At 40.7% G+C, this 21281-nt stretch overlaps 1 protein-coding gene across 1 annotated transcript in view; it reads left to right on the top strand.

Moving 5' to 3' along the window:
• LOC122092288 (DNA (cytosine-5)-methyltransferase CMT2-like) overlaps positions 1 to 21281 on the top strand; it is a 53836-nt gene that overhangs the window by 19291 nt on the left and 13264 nt on the right. Inside the window, exons 9-13 of the mRNA XM_042662611.1 lie at positions 16167 to 16285; positions 16358 to 16462; positions 16766 to 16809; positions 16889 to 16958; positions 17050 to 17153. Coding sequence (XP_042518545.1) covers positions 16167 to 16285; positions 16358 to 16462; positions 16766 to 16809; positions 16889 to 16958; positions 17050 to 17153 — 442 coding nt within the window. The remainder of the gene's footprint in view (positions 1 to 16166; positions 16286 to 16357; positions 16463 to 16765; positions 16810 to 16888; positions 16959 to 17049; positions 17154 to 21281) is intronic.

A 21281-nucleotide genomic window follows, 5' to 3' on the forward strand; every position in this document is an offset into this window, starting at 1 on the left:
CATGATGTCATTAGCAAAAGCAAGATGGGTGAGGAGAAAGGTTTTGAATTTGGGGATCAGAGAGATCAGGTGGAGATCCATGGCAGATTGGCTGGATCTAGAGAGGACCTCCAAGGAGAGGGAGAATAGACATAGGGAAAGAGGGCAGCCTTGCCTGATTCCTCTCTCAGGAGGAAAATATCTAGCTGGGCTACCATTAACAAGGACTGAGAACATGGGAGAGGAGATATAATAGTGGATCCAATGAACAAAAGGAGGAAAAGACATGGTGAGGAGAACTTTGGAGATGAAGTCCCAGCTCAGGGTGTCAAAAACCTTATAGATGTCAATTTTGAGAAGAGCAGCAGAGGAGTGGGATTTGCTATCGAACCCGCGGACAATCTCATGACAGAGCATAATATCGTCAGTAATACTCCTGCCCACGATGAAAGCAGATTGGTTAGGGCTAACAAGGATGCTAATGACTTTTTTGATTCTATTAGAAAGAATCTTGGCCACAAATTTATAGAGCAAATTGCATAAGGAGATTGGCTTGAAATCATTCATAAAGACCGCCCCGTATTTTTTGGGAATGAGACAGAGGAAGGTATGGTTAACCCCAAGAATTTGGTTGGGGTTGAGGAAGAAACTCCGAACAACATGGATAAGATTATAACGAACAATGTTCCAGCAAGAGGAGAAGAAGCCCATGCTGAAGCCATTGGGGCCAGGGGCTTTGTTGGCTTTATGGGAGAGAATGGCCGACAAAATTTCCTCTTCAGAAGGGATGGATTGAAGATAGGGAAGTTGGTCCTTGGGGACATTTATTAAGGAGAAGTTGAGGGATGGGAGGAGGGGGCACCAGACGAGGGGGATGGAGGATTCCTTGGAAGTGAGAAACAACTTCAGCTTTGATGTCCTCAGGTCTGAGAATCTTAATGCCGGAGGAGGAGATTAGTGTGGGGATAGTGTTCACATTGTTGTGAGCCTTTAGAGACCTGTGAAAGTAGGCAGTGTTTGAGTCTCCAAGGTCAAGCCATTTGATGCAGGCTTTTTGACGAAGAAAGCTTTCCTCTCAACTCAAAAACAGAGAGTGCTCAGAAGCCATGGATTTTTCCTCAGTAGCAAGGGAGGTGCTGATAAGATCAGCTTGATTCTTGGATTGGATAGAGAGGAGTTTGTCCTGACAAGAGGAGACTCGAGAGGAGATATTGCCAAAGGTGGAAGAGTTCCATATTTTGAGGGAGGCTTTGACATTCTTAAGCTTCTTGGAAAGAGCTAAAAGGGGGGAAAGGGAAGGATTGATGGGCAAGTTCTAAGCAGTGCTCACAAAAGGGAGGAAATCCGGGTGAGAGACCCACATATCAAAGAAGTTAAAGGGTTTGGGGCCGAAGGAGCTGAAGGGAAGAACGATAGAGATTAGATTGTGGTCCGAAATTCTAGGGAGCTTAAAGTAGGTGTGGGAGGATGGAAATGAGTCAAGCCAGGCTTCATTGACCACAGCACTATCTAGCTTGCAAGCCACACAGAGGTTGCTAGATCTTCTGTTATGCCAGGTGAGCTTAACTCCCGACCAACGAAGATTATTAAGGCTAAGATCATTAATACAATTATTGAAGGACTTAACCGCATGATGATTAATGGGATTTCCTTCATGCTTCTCATGGCTGAACCGGATGACATTGAAGTCACCCACAATGCCCCACGGTTTAGAACCCGTGGAGTGACTAAAGGAGCGGAGCTCAGTCCAAAAGGAGGACCTGCGATGGGCAAGGTTATGGGCATAAATGATGGAGAGGTAGTAGATGTGGGCTGACTTAACCGCATGATGATTAATGGGATTTCCTTCATGCTTCTCATGGCTGAACCGGATGACATTGAAGTCACCCACAATGCCCCACGGTTTAGAACCCGTGGAGTGACTAAAGGAGCGGAGCTCAGTCCAAAAGGAGGACCTGCGATGGGCAAGGTTATGGGCATAAATGATGGAGAGGTAGTAGATGTGGGCTCCAGAGGGGTAGGAGATGGAGAGATGAATTGCTTGGCTAGAGGGAGATGGCATTAATGAGGAGAGAATTGGGATCCCAGAGGACCCAGATTCTGCCATTAGGATTGTGGAGGTACTTGGAGATGTGTGACCAAGAAGGGGTGATGGAAGAAATGATACGAGTGGCATTTGCTTTAAGAACTCTTGTTTCAAGAAGGCAACAGAGATTAAAGAGGGAAGAATGAATGTGGGATCTAATGTTGGCTTGTTTGGACGAGGAATTGAGTCCTCGAACATTCCATATCTTCTAGGGGATCATTGATGAGGAGGGGGAGGGCAACAATTGCTCCGAAGAGTGGGGAGTAGAAGAGGCTGAAGAAGTGCTTCAGAGGGCAGTTGGATGGGAATACCTAACGATCATAGAGGTGCCAGGATTTGGATTGACCTTGAGCTTGGAGGACAACTTGGTAGAGGTGGTGGTAGATCATTTCTTCTTAGTGGATGGCTTCACCAAGGAAGGAAGGCCAGGGTAAGAGGTTTTAGCTACGACAGGTGCAAGGGATAGAGATGGGGCTAGAGGGACGGTAAGTAGGTAATTAACATCACTTCTGGTCGTGGCCAAGGGACCAGAATCACTTCCTCCACTAGTAGATCTAGTTTCAGCAGTACCTTTAGTAGTAGTAGTCAGATTGGCCGAGACAACCAATAGAGTTGAGATAACCGAGTGAGCAGCCAAATTATGATGGAGTTGCATAGTACCAGGTTCATCCGAGGCCTGAATGTCATGAGCAAAGGGGCAGTGGCTTCGTGGCTAGTGAGGAGGACCAGAGGTGCCACAGCAGAATCAACAACGGCGGAAATCCGATTGGGGCCTTCTAAGGCCAGAGAATTGTTGGCGGCGAGGTGGCCTTTTGAGGCCAAAGTGTCGACAAGGCCAGGCAATTCCATCGTGACCAGAGCTTTAAGAGATGCAGGCGGGGAGACCGTAAGAGCAGTGGCCGTTGATAGATGGGAATTACCAGCCAGAGATGTAGGTATAGAGCGACGGAATGCACAAAATGATCAGTAGCAGCAGGGGGCCTTCGGAGGCTAGTGCAACGCAAGGAGCAAGACCGATAATCATGGGCAAGGGCCAGAAGTGAGGGACGATGAAGCCGAGGCGAGAAAAGCAAGTGAGCGAGAAGGGGGTGCTAGCAGAACCTCGTAGGCGAGGATAGCTAGCAAGGTTGTCAGGAAAGGAGATGGATTCGGGTTTAGAGTCGGGGCAGTGGATGGAGGTGTGAAGGTACAAGATGAGATATTTAGGTCGGGTTGGCGGGTAAAGTAAGCAAAGGAATGGTCGGGTGAGTTATAAAGATTCGATGGGTAAAGAGGGTGGTCTTTGGGAAATTTTGAAAATGTAACAAGGAGGTGGACCAGCAGAAATTGGTTCAAGGGATATAAAGGGGTCCGGTTTAGGTCTAATAAAGGGTGGAGTTAGAATAGCCTAAGTGGTAAATGATTCTCGTGGAGCATTGGTCTAGGCTAGGGTTAAAACACAGAAGGGGGAAACATCGGGGATGGGGAGAAGCGGTGGTAGGGAGGATGTAGGAGGTACAGTGGGAAGGGCCAAGTCAGAGGTAGGCTCTAGCCCAGCCTAGACAATGGAAAGGTGGGAACAGTAAGGCAGATTAGAGGTAAGTGGCAGGGACAGATCAGATCCATCAGCGTGAAGATTTTTGAGATTCGAGAAGCCATTGTTACCAGTGGTCTGAAGAGTAGAACCATCGGTCCAAGCAGGGGTCTTCCCAGAGTTGTTTGTAGCGATCAGGTTATCTGGTGACGGTCGGCTAAGAACAGGAATACTCTGGCTCATGGAGTTTTTGTTAATATTTTTTTTTTCCTTTTTTTTTTTAATTGAGAATTCGACTCCATTCGAATCTGCCAACATAGTATCATCCGGCACGTTCGGGGCTTGCAATTGATCTGAAGCTTTGTTCTTGACATAGAGCACTGTAGAATGGCCAAAAATTTTGCACAGGGAGCAAGATGGAGGTCGCTAGTCATACTTCACCTCTTGACTGAAAGAATGGTCTTTATCTTCTATAACAGTCACCGAGGATGGAAGGACTTGGTCTGCTTGGACCTCAATACAAATTCTAATGAAGGATAACCTGTCCATAGTCTTCGTACACTAATCGGAGTAAAGGGGTTTCCTGATAATGGATCCGATCAAGCTCAGGCCAATGGAGCACCATAAATGTAGAGGAAGATTGGGGAAAGTGACCCACAGCAGAATGGAGGAAAGTTCAAATTGATTGAAGGAGGTGTATTGGTCCTATTGATGAAGAAAAATTGGTTTTTTCTCTACAAACTAGGGGCCACCGTCCAAGGCTATGGTTTTTTCTAGAGGGGAGAAGTCGAAAATGAAGGTTCCATTTCCAAGAGCAAATGTGGAAAGAGTTCCAGCAAGCTTCCATTGTTTGAGGAGAGAAGCTTTAACAGGGGAAATAAGGGGCGACTACCAATGAAGGAGCTGACGACACAGTTGCTCCAGCGAAGAATTTTGGAATCCAGAAGTTTAGGCGGGCATAGTCCAATACGTATGGAATTGAGGGAAGCAGGTGGATGAAAGGAGAGAGAGTGTCCAGCGGAGGGAAGTGGAGAGGAAGAGAGGGAGTGGGAGGCGACAGGGGTGGGGTTAACCACAGTATTCCAAGGTCTGCAAAGATGAGAAGGGTCCAGGGGAGGGGGAGGGGGAGGCGGGAGAGAGGCAAAAGGGTCAATGTCAGGGCCGGAGAGGGGACTGACGGTAGGATATGACGGAGGGGAGGAGGGCATTGGTTAGTCAATCAGAGGGGAGGAGGGCATGGTCATGAAGGATTTGTGTTATGGATTTATTTTATATAAAAATATATATTTCACATCTGGTATGATTTTATCGACTGTGATGTGATGTGATCGAGGTTTTGTGGATGTGTGGTATGATAGGTGTGTGGTGATGGTTGTAATATTAGTGGATTGAGGCACGGTGTGGCCGAGGTTCTTTTTGGTACTATGGGCTTAGAGGTCAGTTTTACAGTTGTGACCACAGATGTGAGATTGGATGTTGTGGATGTTATGGATGCTATGGATGCATGTAGATGCATATAGTTAGGATCACATCCTAGTGCTATAACGCCTTGTCAATAGGGGTAAGGTATTGACTAATCCCACTCGATGGTAGGTCGCGGAGGACTGCTATGCCCAGATACTACGTATTATATCTTGAGAGGGCACAACATAGTATGAGTATGACGTATTGTACATATGATTGTCGGACAACATGGAAAATCGATGATAGTGTGGGATTTTGGGACCATGTTTGTCAGGGATTACTATTTAGGGGTTGGCTGGGGGACCGAGGTTCTTTCCCGAACTGGTTGACTTCTGCTTGCAGCTAGCTTGTATCTCTGAGGCCCGACGTATTAGGAAGGGGATGCCACCTACGCTGCTTATAGCACTTATACCCATACGTATTGAGACTTAGTAATTGGAATGGATAATTACAAATAAAATGGATCATGTGGTTGTGTATATGTGATATTATTAAGAATGTGTGTGGGTTGCATGATGTTATGTGTGCTTGCATACGCACCCCTCACTGGGCTTGTGAAGCTCACCCCTCGTGATAAATGTTTTTAGATTATAGAGCCGGAGTAGAGATAGACGGAGATCCAGTACATTTGTGAAACTGTGCCAGAGGGACATATCTAGCTGGATAGAGATCTACCTGCTATTGTGGATGTGCTTTTATAATAATGGTTGTAAATTTATTTATTATTTATTAATTGATAATTGTGGAACTTGTGGAATTTAAGTTATGGGCCTGTAATGTTATTTATCACTATAGATAGTCACTGCATATATGCTTTCTACAGATTTATTTTTATATATGCGTACTTTGATTGTGATAGATGTTCTCAAGTGGTTGGTTAGCTATTACACAGTGTCCATGATCCTGGGTATTGGTAGGCTGACTTGGTTGGGAATCAAATGCCATATACCTTAGCCATATTTGGGGCAGGGTGTGACAACTTTGTTGGGAGATTAGTCATAAAAATGTTAAAATCATATGATATGGTTTGGAACAGGTTTTTGTGGTCTTTGATGATATCTTTGACTTTATATGGCTTTGGTACTCAAGTTATGATGGTGGAGCCAAAATTTTGTGGAGATATTTTGTTGTGGATGGTTTTTGGAGAATCTGAAAAAAGCAACACAAGGTCTTCAATGGCAGCATGGTATCATTTGTGTTAGATGGGGTAATGACTTGTGTCTAATATGACTCTAGCCCTCCTTATTTATAACAATGGAGAGAAGGTTCTAGAGAATTACAAAAACCATTAAACTCCTTAGGGTCCGTTTGGCAACTGACATTTCCCTTAAAACCCATTATTACAACACTCCTCAAGTTGTTGCATAGATATCATATATGCCCAACTTGCAGATAATAGGATGAAACATCTTACTGCTACGACCAATTGTTCACTACTGGGAACAAAAGGCACAGTGATAAGGCCCATATCCAGCTTCTCTTTGATGAAGTATCGATCGATCTCCATATGCTTGGTTCGATCATGCTGGATAAGGTTGTGAGCAATATTAATGGTAGATTTTCTGTCACAAAAGAACTTCATAGGAAGGGTAGCAGGAATAGCCAAATCAGTGAGAAGACATAAGAGCTCACAATTGCCATGTGCCATAGCATGGAATTTGCTTCGGCACTTGAATGGGAAACCACGACTTGCTTCTTGCTTCGCCATGTAATAAGGTTACCACCAACAAAGGTGCAATAACCAGTAGTAGACCTGCGGTCATTAGGGGAACCTACCCAATCAGCATCTGTGAAGGCCTCCACCCTAAGGTGATCATGAGGAGAAAAAAGGATGCCACGTCCTGGGGCAGATTTCGAGCACCAGAGAATATACAACACAACTTCCATGTGAGTCGAGTAGGGAGGGATCATGTATGTACTGACTAACTAGGCTGACGACAAATGCTATGTCAGGGCGTGTATGAGAGAGATAGATTAACCGCCCCACTAATCTCTGATATCTTCGGATCACCTTCCTTACTACTCATGAGATCCTTAGCTTCAATAGGAGTGCCTGCCAAGCTTGCACCCCAACATGCCTGTCTTAGAGAGAAAATTAAGCACATACTTCCGTTGAGACAAGTGGATTCCATGAGAAGACCAGGCAACTTCAATGCTGAGGAAGTAACAAAGTTGTCCCAGATCTTTGATCTCAAATTCGTCACTCAAGTATCTCTTGAGGCAAGAGATTTCTGCCAGATCATCACTAATAACAACAATATTATCTATATAAATTATTAGGATAACAATTTTCCCACCAGATCTCTTGATGAATAGAGTGTGGTCGACATTGCTTTGAGAGTAACCTGTAGTGACCATAACCTTATGGAAACGTCTGGACCAAGCATGAGGGGATTGCTTCAACACATACAGACCATGCTTCAGCTTGCACACCTTCCCTTGGGTTTTAGAGCAAGTGAACCCAGTAGGAATGCCCATATACACTTCCTCCTCAAGTTCCCCTTGAAGGAAGGCATTCTTTGCATCTAATTGTTGGAGATCCCAATCGAAGATGGCGACACAAGCCAAGATAACACGAATTATGTTCATCTTAGCAACCGGAGCAAAAGTCTTCTAGTAGTCAATCCCATAAGTCTGTGTGAACCCTTTGGCAACAAGTCTGTCCTTGTACCGATCCATTGTACCATCAGCCTTCTGTTTTACTGTGAAGACCCACTTGCACCCAACTGTCTTCTTTTGTGAGGGAAGACACACCAGATCCCATGTGCCATTCTTCTTCAAAGCCTGCATCTCTTCAACCATAGCTTCCTACTATTGTGTGTCTACACTAGCTTTCTGCCAAGTATGAGGAATAGACATAGGAAAGAGAAAAAACTATAGTAAGAATGAGAAATTGAGTCATAAGAAACAATTTTAGTAATAGGATGTAAAGTACAAGACCTAATGCCTTTACAAATAGTAATAGGCAAGTCAAGAGACTAATCAGTAGAAGGTGAAGGAGAATTACCAAGGTCCAAGGGGACAAGATTAAGCTCGAGAGGAGACAATTGCCATGGAATGGTAGATGTTGGATGTGTAGTGGTCTGAGTCTGCTCTCTGCGACTATACACACTTATCTCTAACCGAGGCGAAGTAGTTAAAGTAGGAGTGTTCTCTCCCCCTAAAACGGGATACTAGTAGGGATAACAATTTCAAGAGACAGCGACACATCTTCCACAATGGAAGGAGACTCCCCCTGAAAAGGTGTCGCAGTGTAGTATGACTCAAATTTGTGAAAGACAACATCCATAGTCATAAATCAATGCCGAGTAGGAGGATGAAAACACTAATAGCCTTTCTGAGTAGGAGCATACCCCAGAAAAATGCATCAGAGAACACGAGGATTAAACTTTCTATGAGGATGATGTTCGCGAGCATAGCAAACACTACTGAATACCTTAGGAGGAACATGGAAAGCAGTGGAACCTTGGAGAAGATTCAGAGAGGAGCAGAAGGCATGGACCTAAGTGGGCATTCAGTTGATAAAAAAGGTAGTAGTGAGAACTACGTCGCTCTAGTATTAGGGAGGAACATGCATCTCAAACATGAAAGTGTGCTACCTCACAAAGGTGACGATTCTTCCGCTCAGTAACCCCATTCTGAGCCGGAGTATCCGCACAACTAGTCTAATGAATCATCCCATGATTGGAAAGGTAAGCTTGCAAGGACCCTTCAAAGTATTCACGGCCGTTGTAGCTTCGAAGGATCTTAATGGTAGCACCGAACTGAGTTTGAACCATGCGGTGAAACTGTTGAAAGCAACAGAAGGTCTTGCCCTTGGTTCACATCATATAAACCCAAGTAGTCTGAGAATGACAATCAATAAAAAAGAAACCACCGATAACCATTAACAGACACATGGTGGGATGGACCCCAAATATCAGAATGTATCAATAAAAAAGGAGTGGCACTTTTATTTTCAGAAACAGAATAAGTGATTTAAGTTTGTTTAGCCAAAACACATGCCTCACAAAAAAACTGACTCAAATTACAATTTTAAAAGGAAGGAAAAACTCTAGCTAAAGTTCCTAAAATGGGATGTCCCAACCGACAATGCCACTGCAGTAACTCAGAGATGGGAGGTGAAATAGAAGATATCTGAAGAGCCTAACCAGAGACCAAAGCTGAGTCATCATCAAGCAGATACAGACCACTACATACCCTACCAGAGCTAATCATTGCCCCTGTCACCAGATCCTGAAAAACACAATGAGACGGGAAAAATGTGACTTTGCAATTAAGACTGGAAGTAAGACTACTAATGGACAAAATGTTAGTGGGAAAAGAAGGAACAGGTAATACGGTAGAAAGGGATAAAGAAGGGGTACAGTTAATAGAGCCCTTTCCCAGAATAGTGGAAAAGTCCCATTAGCCAATTTGACCTTACCATTACCAGGACAAGTAGTGTACTATGAAAAAAGAGGCAAGCGGCCTGTCATATGATTAGAAGCCCCCGAGTCTATAATCTAAAAGGTAAAGGGATAGACATAGTATGGCTACAAAAGGAGATACCTGACCCAGAAGGGGTGGAATGAGTAGAGTTCGCAGTGGCTGGTGTAGGAGAGTCTGGACGTGTCAAGAGGTGCTGGAGGGCAGTAAGCTCATCAGATGATAGCGATGCTATTGAGGTGCTAAGAGCAGAGTCAGAGCCAGAGTCAGGGCTCTCAATATGGTTGGCCTACCTAGAAGTGCCGGCACGACTCTTCCCTCGCCCTTTTCTAGATGTATCAGCAGGACGGCCATGAAGCTTCCAACAGTGCTCCTTGGTATGACACTCCTTCCCACAGTAATCGCACTTATTGGAGTCCTGTTAAAGGAGCCACCAGATTGTGGGGTTGTACTGAGGGATAGAGGGCCAGAGGGCCAGAGACAAGTGCAGTTCTCTCAGTAGGAGTGGCGGCTTGCTTTGGAAGCATAGTGATACGTCGATTGTCCTCAAGCTGGATCACAACATATACTTGATCTAAGGTAGGAAAGGGTCACGAATAAAAAACTGGGACCGCAATTGATTAAACTCCACATTTACACCTGCTAGAAAGTCATAGACCCTGATCTTGTCCTCTCACTTTCATTTACTTAAGATGTTATTCATAAATAAGCAAGTACCCCCTATTTGAATCCAATAAAAATAGTTTAAAAATCAAATTCCAAAAGGATAAAAAGTCAACACCCCGGTCCAAGAACAAAAATTGGATTTTTGGTTGGAGGGCGTTTTTCAACTTTCAAATGTCAAGGTTTTTCTAAATTCTAAAAATTTGATAAATCTTATCATAGTAGAACATTGCTAAAAACCAAAGTCCAGTAAAATAATCTTTTGTTTTGATGTCAATAAAATTATTTCCATTCAGGCGATTTAACAACATTCGTAAACTTTAAAATAAGTTTGACCGGAACGTAATTTTGTCATAACAACTCAGATTTAAGTAATCTTAGACTTGTTGGAAAGTTAGTTTTGTGTTACACCTAATACAAAAAGTCTTATCTAACAATAAAATCATTTAACCAATAAAACTTATTATAGAAGACGAACATTTCTCTAAATGTCAATAAGTTATATTGATTTTTTATGACTTGATGTGAGTGTGACTATGTGGATTTTTATGACTTGATGTTGCTTAATGTTGATTGGTTTTTTATGTGATAAGGTATATTTTATAACATACAAAATAACTTTAGAAAATAGGGGAAATAAAAAATAACACATGGACAATTTGATCGCCATGGCAACGCTATAGCGGGCGATTCACCGCCTTGGGTTGCTATAACGCAATGATAACTATGCTCACTTATTAAAATTGGTGACATCTTTAAGGTGGAAGGAGTATACTCATAGAAATCTAACTTAGTCCATAGTGTCCGCAACTCATAGTAGTACTATGACAAAGTGAGCCCTTTCTGCCTCAGATCACAAACATTCTGGTGAAGCTCAAAGACTTGAGCATCATTCTCTGCTTGGGAACATAGTTGTCACGGCGTCAAATCGATCCAAGGCGGTGGAGGGGTGGCTAATCGATTTGGCGATGAATCGCCCATTATGGCGTTGCTATGGTGGTCAAATTGCCCATGTGTCATTTTTTATTTTTCCTATTTTCTAAAGTTATTTAGTATATTACTTTTTTATTTTCCCAATTTTCTAAGAAAAAAATATAGTAGTCATTAGAATGTAGACAATAGACAAGTATTTTAATCCATGCAAATCAAAAGATAAAGACATTGCTGAGAAATAACAGAAAATGATTCCTTCCATCCTACATCAATAATTGCTCAAGACCGCATTGAATTGACAAGTGGGGGAAAAAAGATGCACACAGGCCAACAAGACATTATTATAAATTTGTAAAAACATTTATATGAACCAACATATATCATAGATTCACAGGAAACATTGTTAAAATATGTTGTAACAGAATAAAACTAGAAATTTATATGAGCCGACATATATCATAGATTACAATGGTTTTTCCCCTAGCACATAGACTTACCTTGCTTAATATTAATACAATCCACAATACAGAGCATGGTTCTTAATCATGGAAAATCTGGTAATTGAAGACCACAATCTGGCAATCATGACTGCTAGAAAATTTGCATCAATGAAAAAGACAATACAAGTATACAACATTACCAAAAAAATAAAAAAATAAAAACTAAGGAAATCAAAACAGAGAAAGATTTCTGTTATGTGTGAGTGAACGAAGGAAGAGGAAGAAGAAGATTAGAAGAAGAGAAGAGACTGATTACTGATTAGTAGTAGAAAAAGGGGGGAAAAAAAAGAGGTGAAGACTCTGAAGAGTCGAACAAACCAGACTCTGTAGGGTCAAGGAAGAAGAAGGTTAGAAGAGGAGAAGAAGAGAAGAAGAGAAGAAGCCAGAGGCAAAGAAGAAGAAGGTTAGAAGAAGAGAAGAAGAGTCCACAGACTCAAAACCAGAGACAAGGAAGAAGAAGTTTAGAAGAAGAGAAGAAGAGTCGAACATACCTATCTTCGCTGGAGCACAAAAGCAGCAACGCTAGAGCAGGAACAGCTATCGCCGGAGCAAAATAAGATCAGAACAGAGAAAGATTTATGTTCTATGTGAGGGAACTAAGGAAGAGGAAGAAGATTAGAAGAAGAGAAGAGACTGATTACTGATTTAGTAGTAGAAAATAGGGAAGAAAAAATGAGAGGTGAAGAATCTGAAGAGTCAAACAAACCAAACTCTGTAGGGTCAAGGAAGAAGAAGGTTAGAAGAGGAGAAGAAGAGAAGAAGCCAGTGGCAAGGAAGAAGGTTAGAAGAAGAGAAGAAGAGTCGATAGACTGAAAACCAAAGACAAGGAAGATGAAGGTTAGAAGAATAGAAGAAAAGAAGAGTCGAACATACCTATCTTCGCCAAAGCATGGGAACAGCAACGCCGGAGCAGGAACAGCTATCGCCGGAGCAAAATAAGGGTTGAAGGGTTGAAGGGAGTCTTCGGTCTTCACTTTGAGACTTAGGGTTGGAGGGTTGAAGAGAGTCGGAGTCGCGACTTGTCTCTTTGGTCTTAATTTAGATTTTTTTTTTTCTTTTTCATTGGTACAACTTATTAATTTACACTTTTATCCCATGTAGCATTAATTTGTACATTTCAATTACACCTGCCAATAACATTGTTAGAAGGAGAATCAATTTAGTAATTAACAATAATAACTTCAAAAAAAAAAATGGCGATCGATTTATGTGTACAACGTCATAAATCGTCGTTGGGGACGATGGCGACGCTATACGACCCTTGGCGGTCGATTAATAAAGGTGACACTAATCGGTCCACCGATTTGCCCTCTCCAAAACGCTGGGACGCCTTGGTGCCGCCTTGGCGACGCCGTGACAACTATGCTTGGGAATAGATATCCTGGACAAACTTTCAGATCTTCGCAGCAAAGTCAAGGAGGAGATAGCCACGCGAAATCTGTGGCAACATGGAGTTGACTAGGAAGGCCATAACCAGAGAGTTGGCACACTCCCACTTGTCAATCTCAAGACCAATGGCTGGATGCTTCGTGGTTCCAGTGAGGTACCCATCACGGGACTTGATGGATATGTAGATCGTGCATGACCACATAAAGTAGTTTGTGCCATCGAGCTTGATATCACAGGGAGGAAAGTTAGGAAGAGTCGTGGTGTCTCCGCCAGTAGAAGCAGATGAGTTGGTAGATATGGTTGCTACTCAAGGGGGTTATGCAAATAGAAGAGACACTAGTCGGAGATAGAGAAAGTACCAAAATAACCAGAAAAGCTAGAAAACCCAAAAAATCGATAAAGGGTAAAACCTTAAGAAAATGATTTTGGGGATAGCTCTAGAATAGAGACCTCAAACAAAAAAGTGGTTAATATATACCACTACAAGGATAAGGGGCACCAATCGCAACAAACATCAAGACGATTAGAGCATCGAGCAGGGAAAAAGCATCCCGGCAATGGAAAAAATGATTTCAGGGAGAAAACCCTAAAAAAGTGATTAAAAAAAAGGTTTTGGGTCTCTTCGATCATTGTAGAAGAGAGTCTAAGAGCCCAGGGGAAGGATTGATGGAGGCGAGAAACCCTCTTGGTGGATTAAGAAGCTTCCACCACGAGAGAGAAGCAGATGAAGAGAGATAGAGGGAGGCACAAATGAAGGAGGCATTGGGAGAGAGAGAGAAATGAGAAAGAGGCAAAGAAATGGAGAAGAGGGAGAGCCCTTAGGGTTTTGGATCCTATGGCTCTGATACCATGTTGGATGGGGTAATGACTTGTGTCTAATATGACACTAGCCCTCTTTATTTACAACAATGGATAGAAGGTTTTAGAGAATTACAAAGACCATTAAATCCCTTAGGGTCCGTTTGGTAATTGACACTTTCCCTAAAACCCATAAACCCATTATTACAACAATTTGAAGTCATCCTTGAGCTTGTTAAGTTATGTTAGGCGCCAGGAAACCCAAAGAAAAAGGACAATTTTAGAGTGCCTTTGTTGATTCTGTCCTGGTTGATTGGAATTCATGGCTGAAGTATTACCTGTCCATGCCCCATCATGGTTGGATGGTCTATAATCATTCAATTAACCATCTAATCATTTTTAAGAGTTTGACATGCAAATTAATTTTGATACGTTGATGGGTTTTCCTTTTCCAGTGTTCCAGTGGTACTGTGTGGTTGCATTCATTTGATAATTTTATCTTCAACAAATTACTATCTTAGTTTGACCTGTTCCATGGTGTGCCCTAGTCTTCTAGAGACAGCACAGGAGGTGAAAATTCGTGGCCATACCAACAGAATTTCTTATTTTATCTATGCCTCTTAATGGATAATCTGATCTTTGAGCTTTTGGAATATAACTTGAGGGACTGATCTGCTAGATGAATCTCCGAACATAGAGAACTAACAGAACAGCATATGGGAAATTGATGATGACTAATGGTAAAGTTCAGAATTAACAAAGCAAAGGAGAACTTGAATAACTTGAAGAGGGTATCGGCCCCAAACCCTGGTCGAGTGCTCTTCTAAGTAAGGGTTTCTGTTGGTAGAAGATCGGATATCTGAGATCAATGCATGGGTACAAGGAGAGAGTGCTAGCACTACTAGGACTTGCGACCAGTAAACTAGGAACCAGGATTTCTGAAACAGAACTGGAATTCTTCCAGTAAAATCTCAGAACTTTTGGAATAAAGCTTAGATGTGAAATTTTGGACTAAACAGATTGATAAATAGACAACAGGTATGAAGCTAAAAGCTAGCCGAAAGTATTCTTGAGAGAGGCGTGCTGCAAGGTACGAATGGATAGAAATCTGACATGTGGTGTCGAAAAAATGAAACAGATAATAGGAATGATGAATGAGGACGGAGAAGCAGAAATTCACCTGTGGCAGCATCCTGGAATCCACCAACCTCTGAGAATCTTCTCAGCTTACCACTGAATCCACAGAGCATGCACTGTTGAAAACTGAAATTATATTGAATCATAAGAACATGGAGCAGGCTTTTAGCCATTGCAGGGCGCATTCCAATTGATATTCTTACAAAGAAATTCAAAACTGATAAAAACCACTAAACTAACCTGTTGCCAGCTATAGCGGCTATCCTATTCATTCTAGGACTCAATAAGACTTGGAACTCTAATTGGTTTCCGAATCAATTAATCAATTCCTTGATAATTCTATGACAATCAGAAAAATAAACAAATGAACAACTAAACTAGACCTCACAACTTGGCTGGTAAACTAACATCTAACTAGCCATGGAGAGACCCATGTTTCCCTTTTCTCCTCTTCTTGGTTGAATTGCATCACCTATACTGCAGTAACTTTATACAAATATTTCACTGTTTGATTAATATTTACAATATTAAAGATTAATATTTACAATATTAAAAATTAATATTCCATTAGCATAAAGTAACTTTATGCAAGTACACTTTGTGGATGTTATCTTGATATTTAATGGTGTTCTCCCCCCAATTTCTAGCTAGTGTATCTGAATCTGCTTTTCTGCAGCACTCAAACTGAACTAAATTATTAACTGCTGGAACTTGAGGATATAGTGGCTTTTCTGCACACCATGTATTTGCTTAGTTTAGGTCATCTTAATATATATCAACTTCACTTGGTATTAGATGGATTAGCATTTTGGTTCATTTTTCTTTCTACTCTTGTTATACACTATGTAAATCCATTAATAGGGTTAACATTTTCATACCAAGTCTCATTGAGAGATCTGGAAATAATCTGACCTGTGTCTTAATGTCTCCTTATGTATATTAGTTAAACCTTTTATTAAATATGACTGTTGTATTAGAAATTTTGGACATGGAAATTTTCTGGTGACATATCTGATTTTTTTCACAGGGTTTCTGTTAGAACCCAATCTGTGACCACCATACTGTAGTTGTCTTTCATTGTTCAACTTCCCTCGTGCAATTGGTGTTTGCATAATCCAACCTCCATAAGTTTAGTGAGTCAAATCACATGCATGATCTCTTATTCTGGTATAATTGTGCAGAGTGCAGACTACAAACTCTTGTACCTCCACATAGTTCTTCCCCCACCCCCACTAATAAAGTAGTTTTGATGAGCTATCTTTAATTTGATGTCTAGAGATGACGGGTTCCCTGTTGAAAGGTGAAATAACTAAAAAATCTGTACTGTATGATCATCGGCCTCTTCCATTAAGTGAGGATGATTATTTGCGTGTCTGTCAAATCCCAAAGAGAAAGGTTGGTCAAGCAAAAACATTCTATGTCAATGTTTATCGCTTTTTTTTTTTTCTCATGTTTTTATTTTTATAGGGAGCAAACTTTAGGGACCTCCCGGGTGTAATTGTTGGAGCTGACAATGTTGTTCGGTTGGATCCAAAAATGGAACGAGTGCTCCTGCCATCTGGAAAACCGTTGGTAAGATTGCCCTATACCACCCAACCTCCAACCCGCCCCCCCCCCTTCAAGAAAGAAAAAAAGGGTACATGAAAACTTGGGTTAGAAGTTTCTTTTTTTTTTTTTTTTTTTTTTTCTTTCTTTCATCCTCCAAAGATGTGCGTCTTCATCTTGTTTCCGTTTATAACTTTGAATTTTATTTCATCTTTGATGGGGAAATACACATGCCAATGGGTATTTGGAGGATTTTAATCCTTATATATTCAGTCTCCATATTTAACTTACTCAGGCTTCTGTATTTCTTTTGTTTTTGGTTATTGACAGGCTCCAGATTATGCTCTGAATTTATCCCAAGGAAAGTCTACTAGGTGAGGATTACACGTTGTAGGATTGATGTATATATTCTTTTTTCTATTGACTCTTCTGAATTTCTTGTAATTAATGCAGACCTTTTGCACGACTATGGTGGGACGAGACAGTGCCAACTATATTGACTACGCCAGAGCCTCACAACAAGGTATCTCCACAATTTATTATTTTTTTTTCTACAACATTTGGTATATGAAATACATGGCTTTTCATTTGAGACAGCTTTCCATTTCCCTCAGGTAACTTTACATCCTGAGCAAGATCGAGTACTCACTATACGGGAATATGCAAGATTGCAAGGGTTTCCTGATTATTACAGATTTTGTGGGACACTAAAAGAGAGGTACTCTTTTAAGCTCTTCCAGAATTCTTATTTTTCCTACTTTGGCATGTCATCTGCCTACTTGAAAGGATCCTCTACTTGCAATGTGCAAGTTTTAGCTATATTATGGATAGTGTTAGTTTTGATTTCAATTTTTCTCGTCTCTTTTTCCCTCTCATCTTTGCAACAAGTGTTGATTTGAGCATATACATGCCATGGCTGAGATCCAGTATGAGGGTTTTTGATCTGATATGATCCATATGACAATAATACGTGGCTACTCTAAAGATACCTGTGGTACGCCATTGACAGTCTCGCAAAGATGACAACGAGTTTCTATTTATATTTAACAAAGGAAGTTGGGTCAATTTAATCGTTGTTGATCAGTTATTAGTGTGTTTTCTTTCTTTTTTTATTGAATATTAGATTTTATGGATGGGCTTAAATTATGAGTATTAAATCTTTAATAGGCCTATCCTATTCCCACTACGTACAGGACTGAAATGGATTTAAAGTGGACCTCCTGTAACTTTTCTAAAAGAGCACTTTGAATAAACCACTTATGGGCCAAACAGGAAAGCATCTGATGGCTCCTCCCTCCACTGTATCAAATTAGAGGCTGTTAATTGTTTTAAGAAGTTGTTCGGGTCTGCTCTGGCTCCCTCTGGTCCTATCCTTGAGAACTTGCTCAACAAGTTATTCCTAGTCATCTCATCAATGCTCCCTCTAGGCTATACCCTTAGAAGATGAAATTGTAGGTGCCGTCGATTCTCACAAGGCTAAAAGAGCCTCTGACCCTAATGGATTTCTTTCCTTCTCTTGTTGGGATATTATTTAAGAGGGCCTAATCCGGGTCATCAAGAGTTTCTTCTTCAATCCAGTCAAATCAAGGGGATCAACCATACCTTCCTTAGTCTCATCCCCAAGAAGGAAGACACTTCAATTATGACTGATTTCAGGTCCATTTTCCTATGCAACCTCCTGTACAAGTTTATTGCCAAGATCCTTACCAACAAGTTGAAATTGGTGTTAAAATTTATTGCCTAGCAATGAATTGGTCGGCTTTCATAGCTAACAGGAGAATCCCTTAACATTCTCTTATGCAATGATATCGTTAGAGGTTTTGTCAGAAAATCTCATCCTCCTGTAGCCCTTATGAAGATTGACATCCACAAAGCATTCGACTCCTTGATGATGGACTTTATCTCCGAGGTTATGTTAAAAGATGGATTTTTTCTCCCTACGATGAAGGGCCAGTAAGAGAAGGGAAGAAATCCCTGAGATGCTTAGAGTTGCAGGGGAGAGGGAGGAATCGCACAAAACTGCAGGCGTCACAAACATTCAACTCGATTTATATTTTCTATTCTCTGATTTATCCAATGGTTACAACCATTATATAGGGAAAATAAAGACATAAAAATGAAATCCAAAGAAATGGGAAAATACCATAACTAATAAGCAAACCGACTCTACGAAGACTCTTTAAATTCAATAAAATCAAAGACAATCTTCCTAATTAAAGTAAGTTCCTAAAATCTACTAGACCCAAAACCAATATGGATCTGGTTCATCTCTGTTTGGATACTTAGATGGGTATGGATTGCTTCTATTGCTCTAGGGGTGCGTATCTGCATCAATTCCCCCGGTGTTGAAAAAAACTCGTCCACGAGTTTTGTAGAACGGGAGAATCAACACCAATCGATCAATTTCTATCCTTGCCTGTATGAAGTCACCATCAAAACCACGATCGAATGCTATGAAATCCATGACGTGAAGTTTATTGGTGAAATAGTAACTTGGAAAGATAAAATTGATCTATTCACTGAAGAGATCAATCGATTTATATTTTTCCACAAATTGATCTTCAACTTCCAACGGTGCCATCTCATCTTCCACCATTAGTGATTCATCTTTTAGCTAGTCTACCTATTGCTCAGTGGCTGAGATCACGTGGTTGAAGGTAGAGTATGCTTGGGCTTTGATGTCCGTGCAGTGTCGTTGAATCTCATCGAGTTTCTCTCGTATCAATTGCATTTGTTGACAGATATTCAATAATAGATCTAGATTCAACTTTCATTTTTTTAATCACTATGGTTGGATACTCAAAGCAAGGAGCATGTGGCAGAATGGTAAATAAATAGAAGTTCTTGTGTGGGTGGCACAATTTTAATATTAGAAATACAAATAGAAACACAAGGCATGAAGAGGATTGATGTGGTAAGTGTAAACTTGGAAGTGAGTTAGAAAACAGGATAACTTGGAATTGTATGGGAAGAGAAGGGTAATAATGGAAGATCAAAAATAAAAATAAAAATAAAAATAAAAATACAAATAAATTATATGGAGGGGTACCATAACCGATAGAAGCAAGAGAAGTCTCCTTAGAGACCAAATAAGAGCCAACAAAGACTCCAGGAGTTCAGTGGAAGGCCAGGAGATTCGATATTGAAAGTTGGCTTCAAGGAAATCGATTCCAACAGTTGTGGAAAGAGGTCAGGTGCAAACTAGGTAGGAGGCGATGGTGTTTGCAACCTTCTATTGAGAATAGAACCAATAGGTGGCCGTGTCTTCGGCTAAAGAAGTAATCCGCAGTAAGAGGGTTTAAGTAGGTATGATTTTCTTCCCTTTTTTCCCCCTAAAATCTCTCACTTTCTCTTCTCTTCTTCTTTGTTCTCAATCTCTCTTCGCTTTGCTTTCTTTTTTTTTTTGTTGGCGAAACCCTAGAAAAGGGGTTCAATCGAAGGAAGTTGGGAGAAAGAAGAGGGCAGTGAGACAGGGAAGGTTGATTTGTCACAACTTGCCTCCAATAGGCCAAGGTATGCGGCATTAGACACCTCACCATATCCAGTCAGCCTAATTCCCTAAGATCTAGGCTTGGGTAGATCATAACACCACAACAACACAACTAAAAATCCGAGTTTATATAAATATATTCATTCCATTAGTGAGATTTATTACATAATTTCCAGTGTCACTAATTGATATGTTATATTTCTAGTTATCCAGATGAAAGTTATATACCTTACTAAAAGAATATTTACACAAGTTATAGTATCTCAGAAGTAGACTATATACATCAGAGTATGCATTAGCGGAAATGGCCATTGATGAGTTAGTTAGAAGAGACATGCAAAAGTTAAGTCTTCACCCAAGTAGGGCATCTAATAGAGCTGTCTGGAGGGCTAAGATCCGAATTGCCAATTGTTCGTGAGTGGGATGTCCTAAAGTGTTCTTTTTTTATTTTTTCCATATACTCTCAGATCTATGTAGCCGATCCCATTTAGTTGGGATAAGTCTAAGCTTTATTGTGTTGTTGTGTATGCATCAACAGAAATATAAACATAAAAGGCATAGGAATAGTCTATTCTATTCCTTAGAAGAACTGGCCTCCATAGGCATAGTCATTACCATAGTTTTTAAGGCGGTAAGGCAATGGAGGTGTTTGAGGGTCTTTCGGAGCGCCTAAGTGATAAAGCGGGCATAAAGCGTCGCCTTATTGACTAAAGCGTTCATGTATAATTTTTTTTATAAAACCAATCTATTTGGCTCAAATCCTAGTTGAATCCTATTACTCATATGTTAAATAAATATTAAAGGTTCATATTCATACCAATGTAAGATATTTATCAAGAAAACAAATCAATAAAGTGAATAAACTAAGTTCATCTTCATCAATCATCAATCATCATAACATATTAACATATAATATAAATACAAAATTATGAAACAAAATTATAAATACAAAGAAAAGAAGCGATAAAAAATACAGGTATTTATTATACTTACCTTTATGATGCCAAAATGAGTGCCTAAGCCCTAAGGTCATCCACTATATTTCTACTATTGTCAAAGAAGAATGAAGATCATCGCTGCTGGAGCAAACTCATCGCTGCAGGAGCAAAATGGTCGCCTAGATCAGTGGTTCTTCCTTGTTCCTTGATTCCTTCTCAAAGCCCTTTCTTAAAACCCTTGACAAAATCCAAACCCTGTTTGTGAATCGTGTTTTTGTTTTGTTTGTTTTGGTTATTTTTGGTGGAGTAAAGCTGATCCTATACATCTCAAGTGTTAATAAAATCATACACCTACCAATAAAATATCTATATTTGGAATCTTCATCAAGTAATTTTAAAATGTGTTAAAAAAAAAAAA

The sequence above is a fragment of the Macadamia integrifolia genome, chromosome 10 (assembly GCF_013358625.1).
Source record: "Macadamia integrifolia cultivar HAES 741 chromosome 10, SCU_Mint_v3, whole genome shotgun sequence".
Classification (NCBI taxonomy): Eukaryota; Viridiplantae; Streptophyta; class Magnoliopsida; order Proteales; family Proteaceae; genus Macadamia; species Macadamia integrifolia.